Source organism: Tympanuchus pallidicinctus, unplaced genomic scaffold (genome assembly GCF_026119805.1).
Source record: "Tympanuchus pallidicinctus isolate F22 unplaced genomic scaffold, pur_lepc_1.0 scaffold3, whole genome shotgun sequence".
In the NCBI taxonomy this organism is placed as follows: Eukaryota; Metazoa; Chordata; class Aves; order Galliformes; family Phasianidae; genus Tympanuchus; species Tympanuchus pallidicinctus.
Window position 1 is genome coordinate 82,652,438 of NW_026294747.1, and position 21,020 is coordinate 82,673,457.

Genomic DNA, 21,020 nt, shown 5'->3' on the forward strand with positions numbered 1-21,020 from the left:
GACTGTTGCATAAACTTTGATTGCAAAACCTACGTATAGACCAGCAAGGCTTGAGTCAGTGTTTGTTTATGGCCAGATGCACTGTCAACCAGAACATGCTCACTAACCTCTCCAGAAGCATGTACAAACCCTGTACTGGTACCTGTGACTGTTCATGTCCTGTGTCCTACTGGTGAAGAGCTTGGCGATTCTGCCTGCTGAGGTAACTACCCCTTCAATAGCATGGGCTCAGTCGCTGGCCCAAACGATACCTGAACTGTTCAGTAAAAATGAGACATGCTGGCAAAAGCCTTTTGCACGTGCTGCTTCCTTGGACCCAGGCCAATGTGGGATGAGAAGGTTCAAAGGAGAAGCTAAACTCACTGTTCAGCAGTGGTTATAATCTGTCATGAGAGAGAAAAGAGAGATCTCAGAAGGCATTTGGGCAGAGAAAGGCAGGCTGGTGCAGCTGCGTCCCTAGAGGCTGTGTGGGATCAAACCACATTTGGATGTCTGAGTTTTGGAGGAGGAAGAAGAGGTAGTTGCTCTGGTGCGTGTTCGGAGTCTCATAGAAGAGGTTTGGGTGCCCTTAGAAGCAGTGCCACCAGCCAGGCTCTGGTAGAACATAGGTGCCCCCATCATCAGAACCACCTTCATCCAAAAAGGGGAAGGGGCAGCTGTGGTGGCCACACACCACTGTAGGTCCTTCCATCCATGGTTCCAGGATCTGACTCAGATCTCTTACATGGAATGATGGTTTGAATAGAACAATCATCAGCTCCATGATGTATTATCCATGGAAATGTACCCAAAGTGGGAAAGAAGAGTTGCTGATGACAAAAGTTACAGCAGTATGCATTATTTCTTCCAAATGGATTTTGAGATCACAGAGCATCAAGCCACACTAGTAATGATAGAAAAGAGTGCTTGTAATTTTTAAAATGCCTGGTGTGGACCAAATTCATAGCTCCCAGCAGCATCACTGGCAGTTCCTTTGTCCCGCTTCCTTTATATCTACCAGCTGTGCTCTTCCCCTATGAAGTGGTGAATGGTTTGGCAGGAACTTACCTGGGAAAGACAGTGACAATGACTTGCAATTATCATTGGGAAATTTTGAGGGAAAGCATTCCTACTTTACAAGAGGAGGATGTGGGTCCAACAAACTGGGGCTGCCAGATCATTGGTCTGCCAGAATCTGTGTGTTCTTCTCCAGATGTGCCATAAGGTCTGTTACCCTACCTGGACTATTCAGAGGGAAGGACAGGGGTTACAGAGGCGCTGGGTGTCAGAAATACAGGAAATATATGATATCATATATAGATATGCATATATATATATATATATACACACACATACAGGGCAAATACGTATGTGTGTGGTGCATATCTACTTATACACATCAGTGGATAGTGCATACAGTAGAAAATATGAGTCTATTGCAGAGTGCTCTCTGGAATAGTCTTACTGAGACAGTGGAATTGGATATCACCCTGAGCTTTAACAAATGACCTCACTGTCTTGCAAAAGTGAGCAAAATTTGTTTGCTATTTGAATAATTTGAAAGAGCTTTCAAGTTGTTTCTATGTATAAGTGAATAGGAAGAGTGCATACTGAAATTAGAAGGAATAGTTTTCTGAGATGTTGAGGAATTGTTAGTTTCAAGATAAGTGCTATCCTCACACTGATTTTACTATCAAAATCAATTAAGGCGATGATTCTGAAGAAATGGTTAAGCAAATACATTATAATTGCTCAAACTTTCAGGTTTTTCCTTTCAACTATATTCCTTGCTTTACTTCTCTTTATGAATATCCTGTTAGTTGTCTTTTCTGAGAATTATATGCAGAAAATAACATTGCCTTTGCGATATGTGAGAGTAATCGATGCAGAGCAAGGAGCAGGGGCTTTAAGGACATCAGGGACAAGTAAAATATAAAACCAAAATGTAGCTAAATACTGTGGTTGAACTAGCATGTATTATAATTAAAACCAGATATTCCATATGTAGAATGAGATTATTTCTCTCTCATCTGATTTCTCATGCCTTCTTCATCATCCAGTTTATTTCATTCTCTTTTTTTTTTTTTTTTTTCCTAGTACCCTGAGTTGATGGTTGCATCTTATAACAATAATGAAGATGCTCCCCATGAGCCTGATGGGGTAGCCCTGGTATGGAATATGAAGTTCAAGAAAACCACACCAGAATATGTTTTCCATTGTCAGGTAAGACAGAGGAAGCCATTAATTTCATGGTAGACAAAACAGAGTTTACTACATGATGCATCTGCTCGGTGTTTATATGAAGAAGTTGAGGTTAAAAATAAGCATTTTTGGAAAAAGTACAAGCAGCAGTCGAATGTTTTGAGAAGGAATCCAGCCTTCTTGAACAATACTGCAAGCTTGTCAGGGACTGTGTGTCATTCTTGGTCTATTTAAAACAGTTCCTAAGAGATTTAGTTTATAAAGCCCTTGCACTTATGAAGTAACTGTGGTGTACCACTTCCTCATCCAAACAGCAACATATGCTTTCCCACCCACGTTAGCTTCCTCGCATCCTCTGCACTCCAAGCTGCCTATCCTTGCCTTGGCTGTGCTCAGTATCATGTTCTGCCTTTAAAATTCTTAAGTACGCTGTGCATTTCTGGGCATGCGTCTTACAGCTTGATAAAAGCTTTCTTGATTACAAGGATTACTCCAGCAATTTCCATTTGACGGTCCCTTATGCTAGCTAACCAGTATTTCACTTTACTCAACGCTACTTCACGACCCGCTGTTTTGGAAGTCTATGAGCAATTAAAAAATAGCTGGATGTTTTATTTCCATAGGTCTATTTACTCTTCTTTTGCCACTGCTTTTCTGTGTGAAGTGGCACAGCCTCATATTGACAGAAATGTCAATTGACATTGGCTCTCTCTCCATTAAACTGTCCAAATTGTGGAACAGGACTTGGGCCAAATTTCCAACCTCGTTATTAATATCCTTTTGTGGTAATTAAATACAGGACAGCGGTGTGCAGAAAGCCATATGGAAAAGTTTCAGCAAGTAAAACTTAACAATCAGAGATTAGTAAAATGCAGATTATTCTGCGGTAAAAATTGTTTTTCTTGGAAGGATATGTATTACCTGGCTAATTGTGTAAGCTAAGTGTCATTTTACATTCGAGGACCAAACATCTTTTTGAACTAAGTTTCTGTTTGGACTTGGGTACATTATCAGATGTAGCATAGTGGGAGGGAGTTGCTGGAATTGAAGTTAGAGCTTCAACCCGATTAAGTAACCTTTAATTCTGGGCATGTTTTTCTAATTTGCTATACTGAAAAACAACTTCACAAGGAGTCCAGGCCTGCTCAGAAAATATGCCATACAGATTTATATGTATGTATTTGTATGTCTGTGTGTGTGTGTGTATTACCTTTGAAATGAGAACTTGTATTTTTCTGGATATCATATTCAGCAGACTGATGTGTTCTTTCAGAAAGCTTGAGATCTTAGCTTAGATCCTGTACTCAAATTCTCCTAGGATGTACAGGCAGCTTGATGTTTTAAAAAAAGTGTTCAAGAGAAGAGACTGCCCATTACAGTTTTGGGAAGAATAATCTTTGAACGAGGCTGATTTTGTGAGTTAATTGCTAGATTCAGAGTAGACCTACTGAGTGCACAAAGGAGAGATTGATTAGAGGCATAACAATGGTCTGTTAAAAAATGTGTATAGTTTTAAAAGTCAGTACTTGTAAGCAAGGGGAGGTATGACTCAATAATTTGAAAGCACTGAGACAGGCTATATTTTCCATTAGAAAAACATACGTAGGCAAAGTAATTGCTGAAGATTGGCCTGGGTGGGCTTCTGTCTAATTCCCCCATTAAGTTGCATGTTTCACTTTTTAGCACGGGAGCCTTAAAGCCTGTGTACTTTGAGAAACACATGTGGTACTGTGCTTTCACATACATCCTGGATTAATCATATTTCAGTGAAATTAAATCAGCTCTTGTATTTGTGGAAAATATTTATTTTCTTGGTCAAACTGTCCATAGATAATTTGCATTATGCATTTGTTAGGAGTTGGAATCATGTTCGAATCACCATAATTAGGCTTCTGACATGTGGAATATCCTTTGCATCTCACATTGGACAAGGAGACCCACATTATATAAAGAGGGAAGCAAGAAGTATAAGACTTGTCTCTTGTACTGAGTCTTGTGCTAATTGAGATGGAAGATGAGAAAAAATATTTTCTTACCTCAAAGTCTGGAATTCAGTTATTCAGTAGCCCCATTACATTTATATTACTATTTTGCAAAAGAAACATTCCCTGATTCAGTCATTTATCTAGGTGTTCTGTGAGAATGCTCAATTTTTCTTCAGCAACACATGGCCTTATAACAGTCCATCCCAGGAGCTAGAGATGAACATACCTTGGGTTAGCAAGATATGACAAACATACATCACTTTGAGCTTATTTTCCCAGTAGATCTCTATTTACTTTTCCAAAGAGTTTCTATTGAAACGTGGTCTTGATACACACTATGTGATTGTGTCTAATCTTTTGCCTTTCAATTTTTGAACTCAGAGTGAGATACAAACACGTAGAAACTCATTTCAGATGTGACAGTAGAGGAACTCCTGCAGGACCCTTTTTGAAGTTGTAGACATCAATGGTTTATGAAGCCATTTCTCAACAACAAATTCCACCTCAGCTGTTCTGGTGGCGTCAGTAGACATAGATATGCGAAACATCCCTGGACAGTTAAAGAGTTGTTTAAACTTCAATGGGTAGAACTTTCAATAATTTGACTCCTTTTGCACATTTAGTGAATTTCTGAAACTAAGTACCATGGGGTTTTTTTTGCCTTTCCTGGTATATTACAAAGATTTGAAAGAAATGATTGCCAAGGAATTTCTTCACTTTCTTCAAGGTAATCTTATGTAGAACGTTACGTAGAATCACAGAAATTGTCACAGTCAGAACAAGGGCAGTCTTTCCCAGTACCTTTGTCAAAAGTTGCCAGAAGCTATGGGCTTCAAGTGAAGTTATCTGTCAGTCATGGTAGGCAGTGATGCCAGAATCTACTGGTGATGAACTTTTTTTCCTAACTCCACTTGGAAAAGCATTTGATTTCAGTCCTTAAATGTGAGGGATGATGTATTCGCTAAATGTTTATCCCAGCTGTTGTCACAAATTATGTTACTGTTAAGAAATTCTTGCACGATTTAATCTCACATTAGGTTGTTGGCTCATTAATACAGCATTGGTGGTAGAAAATTTCAAAGCTTTACAGTATGCTATGCTACAAGAACTAGGTTCAGTTTTAGTTAGTATGTATCAAGGGACCAATGGGACTTGTTTATCCTACTCACTAATTCATGTGAATTGTCATATAATATCCTATCAAATCCTTTCTACACAAAGCAATTCTACTGGTTTATGGAATTTATGGAATACTTTTCTTCTACTCATCTTGTTACTGCCCTTGTTTAGATTTTTGTATTTCTCTTTTACCCAGTGATGTGCTGTCAGTATTTTAGATGGGAGTCCAACGGATTTTTTCCTCTATAGCTCATCATACATCTCTTTACCACAAGACTAGAAATGGGAAAGCGAGGAAGAATGAGGGATTGGCACTTTGTTCATTTGTTTTCCTATGCAAGCAAAAAAAATTGTCTCTGAAGCATAATCAAAGTGGAAGGGTGATATCATTTGCCAAAGGAATGAATTTCCAATGCTTTCCTTTGGTACTGAGGAATAAATTGAGCACATCTTTAATACTGTAGTGTGCAGACTGGGAATTTCCTTGTAGGGAAACGTCAGAAATGTCCTCTTCCCCCATGCTGGAGCATCATAAACTCTTGGTGTATTGCAGTGCATTCCAAAGGCAAAAACCAAGGCTTTCAGAAGTACTTTATGAGGCCCTGTGAATGAGTCAGCCCTTGTTGGGTTGGTTTGGCAGTATCCAGAGAGGGAATGTTTTCCAGCAAAGACATGGAAATCACATGGACTCTCCTCCAGTTTGGTGAGAGAATTTTAAGCTGTAGTTTACACTGTTTCTCTCAGCTACTGTTAGTCTGCATTTAGATGGGGGTGAGAAAAATGAAAATAGTATGGTGAAGTTATTGATGATATGATATTGAGCACAACATGAGCTCAATCCTGTACTAATTTATGCTGTGCATGAGGCTGGCTTTGGATGAGATCATTTCTGTACTATGAATAAGTGGAGGAGCATTGTATTATTTCTCAGTCTTACTCTCTTAGAAAATGCTTATATGTCTCTTATATGTCTTTTCTCTGAACAACAAGAAAAAAATCTACTTTACACTGCATTAATTATGAGGATTACCTGTAGTAAATTGCCCAGTTTTTATATAGTACAGGCATCTCTGCCCATAACATTGCTCATGTTTCCAGATAGGCTGATTTAAGCTTCCTAAGCCAAAGTAACTTAAAGAAATATCTGAAATTTTGCATCAACATCTCTGATGGAGTAAGGTAAATGAGAACTCCAATTGTCTTTGTTCTAAACAGGCTACTTGAAGTCTGATCTTTTGTAGCTTCCCTCTTAGCAGAGACTATAAGCATATGTACAGTACTGCTTTTATACTATTTTCTAGCTTTTAGATTAGAGCTGTTTTGCAGGATGGAAAAAAAAAAGGAAAGAAATAATCAGTGTCTAGGGGACTTGAGGATGCTACAAAATATTTCCTTTCTTGTGGAGCTGAAGTGAGGTTATTGAATTTGGCTGAGGTATCAGGATGTGAGCTTCAAACATCTGTTACTTCATGAAAAGAAAGGTAGAGAAATACAGCTTTAGATGCTAGTGTTGTGCAAATAAACTGCTTTCAATCTTAGTCTCTGATTTGGAAGACTCTGCTTTGAGTTTGGAAGCTTTGATGACTTCTGCTTTCTTACAACAAAAGCAGCAGCAGCAACAACAATAAAAAAACAACTACATTGATTTATTCTAGATTATTGGACAGTTGGACTAGATGATCTTGCAGGTCATTTCCAACCTTGCAATTCTGTGATTCTACAATTTCCTCATACATTGATTTCCTCTTTCAAAATGTGTCAACAGGGCAGTGGAAAGTACAAAGCTGGCACTTAGAAGTAACTCCATCCAGTGTACTTTTAAGGAAGGAGAGCATATGTGAAGTAGCTTTTTCATTTGAGGAAACAGGAAGCATTTTTGAGTTCTACAAAGAAATCAGATCAACTTTTAGCATAATCACAAAAAGACTTCATCAGTATATCTCTTAATAGCTGCTGCTATTTCTGTCCTTTTCCTAAAATGCCATGCAGCCAGATTTGCTTCGTTGGTTCCATCTCACTGCTAAGCTGTCAGGAGTTTTATTATTTTTTTTAAATTTTGTGGGATATGGGGCTTGTGTTTTCTATTTTAATTTCAAGAAAAGCTGTCCATGCTTGGAAAATATTGGTGGATTGGTTACAGAAATCAGCCACTCAGCCGCACCGCAAAATGTTTCATTCTCCCCTATCTTTTTTGTAGTGGCTTCTATACGCTGTCATTAAGTTATGTGTTTGACCACTCTTCATTGCTTATGCTAGTGTGGTCTTTCCCTTTTAAACTGAATGGATGGAGTCAGAAATGTGTAGCTTAGAATTAGATGCACTGAGGTAAGTGAAGGGTTGTATTTAGTGGCAGATATTGGCCGGAGTTGCCTTTTTTTTTCCTGATTTGGTTCCTTTGTTGTTGTCTGCTCTTTCAAAATCAACATAAAATTCTTCAGATGTCCTTTTTGCTCCAGCAGCCTGTCTCCTAAAGGTGCTGAGTGCCCAAATCCATGAGACTCATGTATGGAGAAAGCTGCAGTAACAGCATGTATGACTAATATCCTCCTTTTCCTCTTGTCCTTGAGTTTCCATCTCTCTGGAGGCCAAAACAGAGGTCAGTCCCTCCACAACTTTGAAGTAATAGAAGCATTACAAAAAATTTAGTTGTTAAGAAAATAAGGAAGACTTGAAAAAAATAAGCAATTTTTGGTGATAATTGGTGTTTTTCCACATGGACTTCCTCATTTTGTTCCTGCTAAGTTTCATGTAGGATTCAATTCTTCAGAGACAAAAGAAGTGATGTACCCTAGGCTCCCTTCAAGCCTTCCAGAGTTTCCCAAGTAAAATCAAGCAAGCCGAAGAAAACCAGCAGCATTTCCAGCCCCAGAGATGAGCTGCACAGTTCCTCAGTTTCTTATGAGAGAGGACCTATGTGGTCTGTCCTTAAAATGCTTCAAATCTCAAAGACATATGGCTCTGAGAATGCTGCAAATGTCTCTCTCCAAAAAAGGTCTACAGAAGAGAGCTAGGTTTGTTGAATTACCACTGAAATTTGGTGCGCATTAGGAAAATGAGAAATAAAAGAGAGGTTCAGTCTCCAATTAAGGAAGAACTTTTTTCTCTGTGAGGAGAGTAAAGCATTGAAGCAAGCTGACCAAAGAGGTTGTGCAGCCGCCACCACTGTCATTTCAAGACAGGCTGGAAGAAGCCCTACACAGTTTGGTCTGATTTCACAGTTATCCCTGCTTTGAGCAGGAGGTTGGAGTAGAGATGTCCTGAGGTCTTAAATAACCAAATTATCTTGTGATCCAAACATGAAGTTCTCTGATAAGTAGACCTCTGAATGTCTGATTGTGAAAATGTTGGGGCAGCTCTCATACTGGAAATGCTTTGAGGCTCAAGGACCCAAATTTGTTGGAGAATTTCTGCAATACATATCAAAACACTGAAAATGGAATCAGGCTTTTTCATAAACATAAAGATTGTTTTGTTTTCCAATTCCTGTTTCTTTTGTCTGTGCATCATTGGTAGGATGATCTTTGTAGAGCTGAGTAGAGCTCTTCTTTGCTTGTTCTGCAGGACAGAGTTGGTACTACACTCATGTTTATGTAGTCATTTGCACAATGTAATAATTCATGGAGATGCAAAAGTGCACAGTTTTATGCATTTAAATTTGGGGGAATTTTTAACTGCTACTAGGGAAGAGCAGTTTCAAATATGGCTTGTGATAGAAGGATATGTTTACTCTTGTTCTTACTTTAAAACTTTTTTTTCCCCACTATCCTGTCTCGTTTGTCCAGATTGGAACACAGAAACACAGCATATGGTTTGTGCTGTGAGGATTTCAGTAAACAAGAGCCATGTCTTTCCTCTTAGGCTTTGTTTTTAGACTCTTCCTCCTTCCCTCAGTTGATTGGAGTTTGCGCCACTTCTAGCCTTTGGTGATTAAAAATAACTATTGTTTGGCCTAAGATTACTGCTCCAGTACTTGTGGAGAGATTGTGTGTGAGTCAGTAGAAGTTACACCCACGCATCCAGAAGATGAATGTAGTCTTTGGAAAACGCTTTTCATGCTTCTAGGTGAGAGGAGAGAGCTGTCTTCAGCAGTGATGTAGAAGGGACAAAGGATCAAATAGACAAGTGACAGTTTATTGGATGCTACTGAGCTCAGAGTCATCACTAGAGGAGGACAAAAAAAAAGCAGTGGAAATGTGTAAATGTACCTTCTGGTTTGGGTGCCACAGTGTCTTATCCAGTCCTGAAATCACCAGTAACAAATGCCTCATCCTACTTTATTGCAAAAATGCCACAGCTGTTAACGTGGTTGCCAGCATCTGCAGCTCAAGAAAAAGTATGCCATGTGTTTTTCACACAGCCTTTTAATTCAAATCTGTACTAAAACTGACTTTATTTTCACACAAAACCAAATCATGATACTTTTCATAGTAAGGGTGAGCAGAAGCTAACCATCAGTGTTTAGACAGAAGGGATGCAAACTGGATGCACGGAGTTGTGTGCATTCCCTGAAATTCATCTTTATCTTTCCTACCCCTTAGCAAAAGTGTTTTTTTTTCCATGATGACTTTGATCTATTGTTATCTTGTGCATAACCCTGAAAAGCAACACTCCCATCAAAGCAAAGGCGTACATTATAACAGCATAATTGTATGCCGTATCCCATCGATCGGTGCAATGACTGCTCATACAAAAGGTGGGTGCAATTTCCCGATTAGTAATCAACATTCTGAATTACCTGAGAACTGTTTATGCATAGAATGTCTGCTAGCACCAGAATGTTCCTGTGCTTAGTAGAATCCTTACCACAAATTGTCTTCCTCATTTGAAACTGAGATTTGAATTATGAATCAAAGAATTAGGAAATTACACTTTTTTTTAATAGAAGATTTTAGGCAGTTCCTGCTTCTCAGTTTTTTTTTGGAGAGTGTCATATGATTAAATTATATGCTGTCATTACTAGCTATAGCGTTATGCTTTTGGTATATTTTAAAACAGTGATTTGTAATGTATCTGTATTTAAATATGCTGTTTCTTTTCTTGGAGTTCATGCATTCTTCCTTTCAGACCAAATATAAAGAACATGCTGGCCATTCTTGATACGACAGGTGCAGATTTTTCATGTGTGTGATATGTAGGTTCTTGTTCATCACTGGTGAAAATGCATAGCTAATGGTGGTGACTGTCTTGAAAAATAGCTGTTTGTGGCTCAGTTTTTGCTCTAGCAAACAGTGTTATAGTGCTCATGGAATCTGTTGTAGTTTCTATGGAAACAAATAGGAGGCATTACTTTTGGAGTGATCTGTGCACCTTTCTGAATTACTGGTATGTAATATGCAATGTTCAATTTGCAGAAAACCTAACCTCTGGATTTGCAGTTAGACATGGAGTATTTTTAAACTTCAGCTAGCTAAGGAAGAAAAAAAAAAATCTCAGTCAAAAACTGTGTTTCATAAGAGAAAATTGTAGTGATATTGATGATTTGCCAAAACCTCAAGCAGTGACAAAATCCACAGTATCCTGAAAGAGATGCCTTTGCAAAACCGTGCCTTTGCAGATGGCTTAGATTACTGATACTTCTAAACACATTACATTATTCATCCCACTTAAAATTTTGCAAAACTCTGTTGATAAAAAGTGCAAATTTGTCTTACTATCCCAAAATCACAGGAACAAAATATCACCAAATTCCCGCAGTTGTTCCTGAAGGTTTTTTATAAGCTAATAGCTGTTGACATGGTTACATCTTAACATGACCCTGCATAAAATATTTTAAAAAGAAGAGAGGAAGGAAAAAAAAACCCATAACTTTCCTTTGTCGATGTGAGCATTACACTTTAAAGTTTTTCTCATATATCTGAAACTCCCAGCATTATAACAGTTTGGAGTGCAGAAGAAATGTAGGATCAGATGGGACATCAGTAAGTCATAGGGATCCTTCCACATCATTTTTTTCATAAAGGATATAAAATAACATGCAATTCCCTGTTGGTGCTGAAAATAATACACAGCCGTAGGCATGGCTTTTCTGTTTCGGTTCTGCACCAGTTTGCAGTGCAAGCTACTTGCAATGGAGAGTACATTTGGTCCGAATTCAAGAAAATTATTTCAGCTCATGATTTTTTGTCTCTGTGGGAGCTCTGTGTGTGAGGAGTGAAGCCTCTTTCTCTGTTACCTGGCACAAAATATAAAACAGTCACTCTTTTAAAGTGCTGCAAAAGGCCCCACAAACCAACGAATCCATCATTTCAGTGTGGGATTTGACTGTCCTCTGCCTTAGGTCTAAAATCAAGCTTTCGCCCTCTGCCCCCAAGGCTGGGTGACTGACAAGTAGTTCCCTGAAAAGAACTTTTGTATTCAGGCAACATTGATTTAATGATGATTAACACTCCATGCTTCCCACAAAGGGAAAGTAAAAGCACGTGCTGACTGCCTGAGACACTGATATTATCCTTGGAATACTTTTCATGTGGGGTAGAGAGTCTTCTGGAAACCAGCAAAAACGGCAGTCTCTGTCGGCCCCCATAATGATTCTTCTTTCATAAACACTACTCTGTATAATGATGCTATATTTGCTCTTGCTGTAATGATTATAAGAAGTGAACCTTTCTTAGCAACAAGTGCCTGTGTGAAGTAATTTTTTGTGATTTATTACATGGTTCAGCAAGACAGCAGGACTTTGCATGTGAGCAAAGTGGGATGTGAAATTTCAGGAAACTAAGGTTTGTTTGGAGAAAGTGGTATTACAAATAGGGCGTGTAATGGGAAGCAGTCTTTTATTTCTGCCTGATCTTAGCTGCTTCCTAATGCTCTATGACTGCAGAGCCATCCTCATATCACAATCAGTACAGTAATACACCATAAGAGACAAAAAAAGTGCAAAAGCAACTGTTCTTGAATGGATTCTTAAATACAGGCTTGCCTATGGTTCTGCATTTCTACTAGATAGCTGTTTATCTGTACCTCTCCATCTCTCAATCCTCATATCTATGTGCAATGTTTAATTAATTTTCAATTATTTCCAATTATGTAGTGACACTACTTATAAATGATACAGAAGTGAAAGTGATGGATTTGGGCAAACATAATAGCCTGTCAGTCTTCACTAGAAGCTTCAATTAAGTCAAAAAGATAAGAAGAGATTACTGTAATTATTTTGACAGTGAACTGATAGAAGTTTGCCCAAGTGACACAGACTACAGAGTACAAAATGCCAATTGCTTAGGAACCAGTAGTATAAGATATACTGTTGTCCCTTTGCTCCCTTACTACTTCCTGCTGAAGTTACCTCATAGTTTTATCCTGGGGAAAAAACATCAAGTGACCTATCTCCAGATCAGGTAAAGCTCTACTCAGTCAAAGAATTATGTCCTTAATAAGTAAGAAGAGTCCAGTAAACAGAGATTTGTTCAATTTTGGGCAAGAGAGACATGGACACACTGGACCAAGTCCAGTAGATAGCTATTAAGATGATGAAGGGACAGGAGCATCTCTGATGTGAAGAGAGGCTGAGAGACCTGGGGCTGTTCAGCCTGGGGAAAGGAAGGCTTGGGGGAATCTGCTTAATTTGTCTGCCTGATGGGCAGAGTGAAGAGGATGGCTCTTCTCAGTGGTACCCAGTGTCAGAACAAGAGGCAGGAGGCACAACTCAAAATAAAGGAAATTGTGTTAAGAAAAATCTCCTTTACTGTAAGGGTGATTGAGCACAGGCACAGATTGTCTGGAGAGGTCACGGAGTCTCCATTCACCTGAAGCCTGAGCAACCTGCACTAGGTGATCCTGCTCTGAGCAAGGGTTTGGGCTAGACAATTTCCAGAGATGCCCTCCAGCCTTTGCAGTCAAGTGATTTTGTCTCTGATATTTTAATGCTCCCTTTCCCTTCTGTGTAACTGACATTGTGCAGAAATCAGTTGGGCCTTGACAGTCTCTAATTCTACAGATTCTTCTAGGATCAGGTGAATGTGAGGGCCTCCTTCCTCCCTTCTGAAGGGAGGTCAGTAGCTCTGTGAAGTCCTTAATCAAGAAAGGCTGTTCAGGAAAGCACTTAACTTATTTGCTTGGCTATGAGTGGACTCTTGAGTCACTGAAGTCACGAGGTATTTGAAGTGTTGTCTATAATTAATTTCATGAATAAACATCCTTCTGATACAAGATGGACTTAAACAAACTTATTTCTTCAGCTGGGGCCCTGAAGTTTTCTTAGTCTGCTGTGTTCAACCTTCTGACTATGCTCATGTCCTGTTCTGTATCAAGGGTGGGGAGGGCAGTTGGACTGAGTGCTACTCTTGAGATTAATTTGCAACTCCCTTAAAAGCAGCTGTGGCTACGATGCCCAGCTTCATAGGCTGAGTTGTAGATAATTGTTCTTGCAACACTTGTGCTAGCTTCTAATTCATCTCTGGCTGTGCGTAGTTTGATTGATCGAATGCGTGGTTTGGGGAACTGCTGCCATAGAAACACCAAGTTGACATCACAGCTCAAGAACAACTCATTTTTCTATTGCTGTTCTCTGTGGCTGGAATTTGCTGTCTCTGCATGCTCTGTAAAGCCCAACTCTGGTATTTCCAGAACTTGCCATCAAGTGATCGCTTGTTTTGCTTTCTTTGTGAGGAGGAGAGTCCAGAATAAGTTAAGGTATGATGTGACAGACATCAATAAATATTTTCTTTGCTACAGTTGTATGAGAGGTCAGTGACTTAAGATGCAGTCTGGTCGCCTGGAAGATGGGTGAATCTTTCCATTTTGTATTATTTTTTCTTTTAATAAAAATTACAGTAGGCCAGATATTGGAAGATGTTTGAAGCGTCTTTATCCATTCTGGTAGGTAGACATACGAGATGGACTTGAATAAGTTATATGAGCAAGTGTTCTTCAGGCAAAACAATGCCAACATAGGGCTGAACCTAACCTACTTAAGCCATCCATGCTTCTGAGATTATGGCATAGCAGAGGAATAGATGACACTTATCCAGTGACACCTAATTTTTATCTAGTGGAATTTCTGGAAATGAGCATTCTGGCATTCTGGTACACATATGTCTGCAGGACAACAGGATGCCAGGCAAACTGTGCCCATGTTCTTCTCAAGCCCTTCTTTAATTTTGTAGTATTGAAAATACTGTCCCATTGCAACGCCTCTGGAATGCAAAGGGCTATGATGATGAGTATTGATCAAATCATGCTGAACTGAACTCTTCCTTTTTTTTTCTTTTTTTACAGTGGACTCTTTTTTAATCATCTCTATTCTGCCATCCACACGCATGAATAATAATGAATGGAAATATAAACCATCCTTTAAAGTATGCAGATGCAGATGGTTTTTGAAAACTTATCCTATACTAAATACACTGCCTTTTTCAGAACCTTCTGGCACTGAATGTTGCAATTGTTGCCCTGCTTGCCAAAAGAAGTTCTGAAGAGAATGAAAAAGGATCTGGGAAGTATTTGTTTTCTTTCCTTATTATATTATCAACATGTACTTACAGTAGATTTAATATGTGCACAACATGCTGTGCATAAGATATAGTTTTCAAGTCAGTGCATAGCATTAGGAGTATTTGCTACAGTAGTTGCTGGTGCTGTAATAGAACTATCTATAACATTCTCAAAAATCATGTCCTTAAGCATATTTAACTCTGGGGGGAATGGAGAATTAGGCATTTCAATGGAGTTGAAAATGAAATTTACAAAAAATGAAATTTTGTTTCTCAGTTATTGTCCCTTTATGGATTATTGCAGACAGTTCATTATAACTTCTTGTACTGATTTTCTGAACCCAGATGAAATCTGAAGCCAACTAAACTAACGTGCGGATGTCATTGACACATCCATAGGAGGCTGGTCACAATAGAGAAAGGTGGAATTTGTGGTTTGGTTGTGATTCTTCATTTAGGGTAGCTATTTGTGTTAAACAGTCCTTTAGTATAGAATCATAGAATCATCGATGTTGCAAAAGACTTCTAGGATCATCCAGTCCAGCTGTCCATGTACCACCAATATTGCCCACTAAATCATGTCCCCCAGTGTAACATCCACATGCTTCTTGAACACCTCCAGGGATGGTGACTCCCCCACCTCCCTGGGCAGCCTGTTCTAGTGTCTGAATAATATTCAGCATCTAGTCCAATAAGCCTGTTACTGATAAAAGAGGACTAGCAATTGCAATTGATCTTACTTCCCGTTGAAAGGAAAACCAACAGGATTTGCCAGGGTACTTTGCACCATGTAAGTACCTTCATCTCATCAACAATCTGGTAAGCGGATGGACACATTTTGTGTCTGAAATGCTTTATCAAACAAAAGTCAAAGTGAGTAAGAACACATGTATGCAGAACATTAAGGGGTTTTCATTGCTATGAAATTATTCAAGCTGCAATTCAGCAAAGATTTTGTTTTTAAAATCTCTTTGCATCTCCCACGGCATAAAAATTTCTGTTCTGTTTGTCTCACATATGTGATTACTTATTTCTAAAGAATTTCTCATAGTGGAGGGGAAAATTCTGCTACCAGTCCCATATTTTCAGAAATTGAACATTCTTTCGAATCTACTTTAGATCTACTTCTTATCAAATGGCATTTCAGACCTGTGTGCCAAGAAAATTTTTTCACATAATATTATTGTATGGTAGATTCCTGAGACCTTAGCTAGGTTGGGATGACTCTGAAATAAATTTGTTAGAAACTCTTCCTAACAAAGCAATCACAGACTTTTCACTTAAGGCTTGCGAATAATTTCATCAAAACAATTAAGAGTCAAAATATCATGACCTAAGTGAAACAGGCAAGCCAAGGAAGTGATTTCTTCTCCATTTAATGTGCAAGCATACAGATGTTAAGGATTTGACCCAGCAGTTTGATAAGCAGAAAGGTTCTAGTCAGAGAAAACACCCAGGTTTGGATACTTAGCATGCAAGCAGTTGGATCAAAAGAAAACTTGATTTTGATGAGCTCTTGTTATGAAATTGCTTGTCATTTCCCCTAGGTTTAATTCTTTCATCCTCGGTCTAACGAAGTATGATATTCTGCCAGGACTGTGTTCTCAGGCATTCATGTCTGTAGTAATTCAGGATTTCCATACTGATATGTGATTACAGTCATGGATAAATGCAGGCAGAATCTTCTGATATCACACTTGAGAAGCGTCATACTTATCTACATTTTCAGTACAGCAAAGAGTTTTACTGCTTTTCTGAGTCATCACAAAACCACTGAATGAATAGTGTTAGCAAATACACTCTCCAAAAGAGCTGAAGGAGAGTTTCCCTTTTGGCAAGGAAGCTTGTGGACTTCATTCTAATTATTTTATTCTTGTAGTGACACGGACTGAACTTGCAGTTACAAAGATGAAAGTAAAAGGTTGAGCTTTCTGCACTGCTCTAAGGCAAGCATGAGGCTGGATGCTGCCTTCCTGCAGGCTTGAGCAGAGTGCTCTTACTCTGCTGCAATGCTGAGATGTCAGCACTGAGGTTAGATGTCACACTTACCTACCCTGTAAACTCAAGTAAGAAGGAGCTGTGTTTCCTGACATAACTTTTCCTTCTTTTTAAGGACTAAGTACTTTTTCAATAAAAATAAATTTAATTTGTGGCTACATTTCAGCTCCATTGGTTTGATGGCATAAGTGGAGCAATACCAGCTTTGGATTTAGAGCAGTCGTGTGGCTGCGTCTCTCTCTGAAGCTTTCATGTGGTTGGGTGAGACATTCTTAGAATCCCCAAACATTTTTGAAGATCCTAAGCTGGAGACATTCACAATTCTTCCCTCCCTTTCTACCATTAATCCTTCATGTTTTAACAAGCACTGAAGTTAATACAGCCTACACTCTTTCCTGTCACACTGGGCCCCTCTCCCTCCTTTCTTTCCCTTGAATAAAGCAATCTGTTCTTTCCAGTCCATACTCTTGTAAATCAAAGGGATAGATGTCAACACACACCATAACCAAGTATAAACTTCCTTTTTTTTAATTAAACAGGATTGTGACATTTGGTTTCAAGAAGTGTTTCTTTGGTTTTATTTATTTATTTTTTTAATATGTGAGGGATGTCAACTGCTTTTATTTTATTTTCAGTAGAAGCTGAATTTTGAATGGTACCATAGATAATCTCTTGCACAAAATCTTTCAGATGATATTTTGTGGTTCAATAGGAAATAATAGGAAAATAATACAGAATGTCTTGTAGTTTAGGAGCTTTACGGTTTAGGGCTAATATTTTTGCTGTAGGTTTCCATACACGGAAATCATCTTCTAGGTACTATTTCAGACTTAATTGTGAAAAACAGTATTTTTGTTGTTACACTCTCTGCCATTTATTTACTATCTCATAACTACTAATTATACTTAGACATTTGTTTGAAACAGAAATATCCAGAATTATATCTGCTAACACTAACAACAAACAAGACGCTTGGAAGGAATGTAGTATCTACTCTCAGTGTACAAATCCACATATCTTAGCAGCCAGGGCAAAGTCAACAAGTGGAACCAGTGTTCTGATCTGATACCCCTGCTTTTCCATGCTGATTCTCAGCCATTAATCTGACAAGAATAAAGGACTTTATTTAGTATCTCAGTTCTCTTTCACATGTATTTGCTCAGCTAGAAAATATACACAGGAGTTTCCTGAGTGCCTGCTGCAGTATAACAGTATTTTGGAGGCTAGAAATGCCTGTGAACTCCTCCGATCACTTCTTCCCACTGACAGAGTATTGTTTGGAGATCCATCTGGTGTCAAGTGCAGGCATATGGCACCAGTATGGCAATGCTGCCTACGGGGGTGGTTTCCTGCAGAAGAGGTCTCGCTGTTGTTGGCTATTTAAAGTCATTATTGTTTAGCACCCAGGTCTTTGTGAACTTGTTCAACTGGTGGCTGGGCAGAGAGCCATCTGAATCTACGGACATGAGCACAGACAGCTGAGTCTCTGGGGCCTTGCACACATCAGATGTGGGTACTGAGGTCAGGCTTCTCAGTAAGGAAAATCTAAATGAGTGTCTGTCCTAAGCTTGTGTATCTGTGGTTGAAGGGATATGCCATCATTAATTCAAATCTGGGCTGGATTAAGCTTCTAAAATAAAAAACAGCTCTGCCAACCACTTGAAGAGGGCTTGGGGCCTGTTTAAATTGAGTGAATTGGCACGGAGGGAGGGGATGATGGCGGCTGAACAAAGCCACTACCCTGTCCCCTCTACAGCACTTCTTTCCACATGGGGCAAGACAGCCATGAGCACAGGTCACCGGAACTGCAGGCATCTTGAAGGACTGGACAACATTTATTTTTCTCTTTGCCAAGACAAGAGCAGAGCCGTGTTTTCTTTGTTTCCGAAATTACGGCTTCAAACCTCAGTGTGATTCACAGCACAGAGAATTTGGAAAAATGCAGGTGACCAATGCTTATCTCCTAAAGGTGCTGACAACTTGCACACACACGTGTTCTGTGGTGCCTGGGAAAAGATGACACTGTTTGCCCCCTATTCTACACTGTAGTACAAAACTCACCAGGAAATTTCCTTCTGACATAAAATTTGTCTATGCACTGTGGCCACATACTGTGAAATTACCTGCTTCTGTCCTCTGTGCATACAGCATAAAGCAGGTAAAATATAGCCAATGGAAAGACTGGGAGACTTTACCATCATTACTGGAAAGGGCTGTGAGATTTCCCTATAAAGATGTAGGAGAAGCACAAAGAAAGATATGCAGTTGTTTTAAAACCCACCTATGTGCTGGTTCCTGCCCCTTTGAAGTCAGTGGCAAAACTCTTATTTTCAGCAATCAAGGCTACTTGAATTTGCAACCAAGATTCAGCCCAGAGGCAGAAGAGGCTTATGGGGAATGGTTTCTGTTGCTCTCCTTGAGCACAACGCTGTTCAGACAGACTGGAGACCTGTCCGCTGCTTTTTCCCATTAAGGCTAAGAAATTAATGCTTTTAAAGTTCTTAAATGAATGGGCTGGATCTTACAGCCCTTACTCATCCGAGTACTGACATTAAGAAAATAATCACTTTATTAAGTGCTGTGGAGTGGAGTCCTGAAATTGTTAAATTCTAATATTTTACAGAAGTTCTTCCTCAGTAGAAAAATAATATTGACATAATTAAAAGAATGTGAATATTTCATCAGTTGAAGAATGCAAGTTACTTTGGAATGACACGTAAAACTTGGAGCAGTGCAGAGGGCCCACGTCCATGTCATGTCTGTAGGTTATTTTTGAACTTTATGAAAAACACACTTCAGCAGTTTATATCCTGACCATTCAGCTGTATTCTGGGATTCTGAACTCAAAAACATTCTAACCATGAAAACATGGCATTTAAAAATACTGTTCACTTGGCTTCTTCGCCCTGCTTCAGAGTCTCCCAGGTTTGTTTCAGACAAACTGAGAACTTTGTTGTGGATTGACTGTTTGAATTGGGGTTTCTTAAAATACATGTGGAGCCTTGTAGCTGCTGTGGGGTGTACACAGCGGTGTAGCAGTACTATTTTAAAGTCATCTGGGTATTTGACTTCATGTAAGAATATCTGTCAGCTTAGTTATAAGGAGTGAGCAGGGTTGATTAAATCAACTCATGAAGCCTTTAAACAAAGAGATAAAACGTAGAACATGTGCTGCAGGGTCATTTTAATTATAATGTATGGGGGATCTGTGGAAACCGGATGGCAGCTGCATTGTAGCTGAGTTTTAAATCCCTCTTAGCAGTACCAAAGCACTCAAAGGTGTTTTTTTCTTATCTATAACATACATCTTTTGGAAATAATACTTGGGAACTAGCATTCTTATGACCATAGCGTTATTACTGTCCTTAAGTGCTTAGATAGGTAAGGACTGAAATAAACAATTATGTCTGGTCACTAGATATTAGATTATATAACATCACATAAATGTATGAAGAGCTTTAGTAGAGAAAGGGAACAGAGATGCTAAATGAATACCCCTGAAAATTCAGAGAGAATAGGAAAGAAAAAGGTAGTAGCAACTTCTTTCATCATCCTCTCAATTTTATTATTTTTGGCCTTATTGGGTCAAAAATACAGGGTTGAATATATTGCTGTATGATGTAAGTATTTCTACTAGGTTATTTTAGCAAAAAATCTGGCTTGAAACAACGGATATCAGCCAGCCACATGAATTCAGTAACAGCTATTTAAACAGCATATTTTCCTTTATTCCTATTAACCTAGTTACAAACATCAAGAGTTGGCATAATTAATTCCAATCCTATTGGAAAGGTTATAAAATCTGCAGTGTATGAGCTGAAACCAGTCTCTAGCTGCTAGAAATCATGACAAGGCATAGTAAGGCAAAATGACCACACATCTGCCCACGTCAAAGTTTTTATAACTCCAGCCACCCCTGCCAGAGACAGAGTCCTCAGCTAGGTCTAGTTCAGTTTGGCAGCTCCTGCATTCTCAGTTCAACAAAGTTTACTTAAATGCCTGCAATGTTTTTTTAATGCAGCTGAACTATATTGATATTGGTAACCCTTTGTCACTGAATTCAATGGATTCACGTATAGGCATATCACCATTTCAAAAGGTCTAGTCATTAAACTACAACAAAGGTTGTTACCAAAACTGGTTGGAAATGATTGGAAAATGAGATTTTAAGAATGTGCCCCTTAACAGCAAAGTTAATTTTCTGCAATTGCAATAGAAGTTAAAATCTTGCTCTGTGGTTTGTAAGCATCGCTAAAACTGCCATGGAAAAATGACATTTGCTTCTGTTTGCAAACTGCCTTTATTA

General features: G+C 38.9%; 1 protein-coding gene across 7 annotated transcripts in view; it reads left to right on the plus strand.

The window, feature by feature from the left end:
• Positions 1 to 21,020, plus strand: part of DYNC1I1 (dynein cytoplasmic 1 intermediate chain 1) — a 181,513-nt gene that overhangs the window by 108,604 nt on the left and 51,889 nt on the right. For all 7 annotated transcript variants that reach the window (XM_052692390.1, XM_052692394.1, XM_052692397.1 and 4 more), the window contains one exon: positions 2,077 to 2,202. In XM_052692390.1, the coding sequence (XP_052548350.1) occupies positions 2,077 to 2,202 (126 nt within the window). The remainder of the gene's footprint in view (positions 1 to 2,076; positions 2,203 to 21,020) is intronic.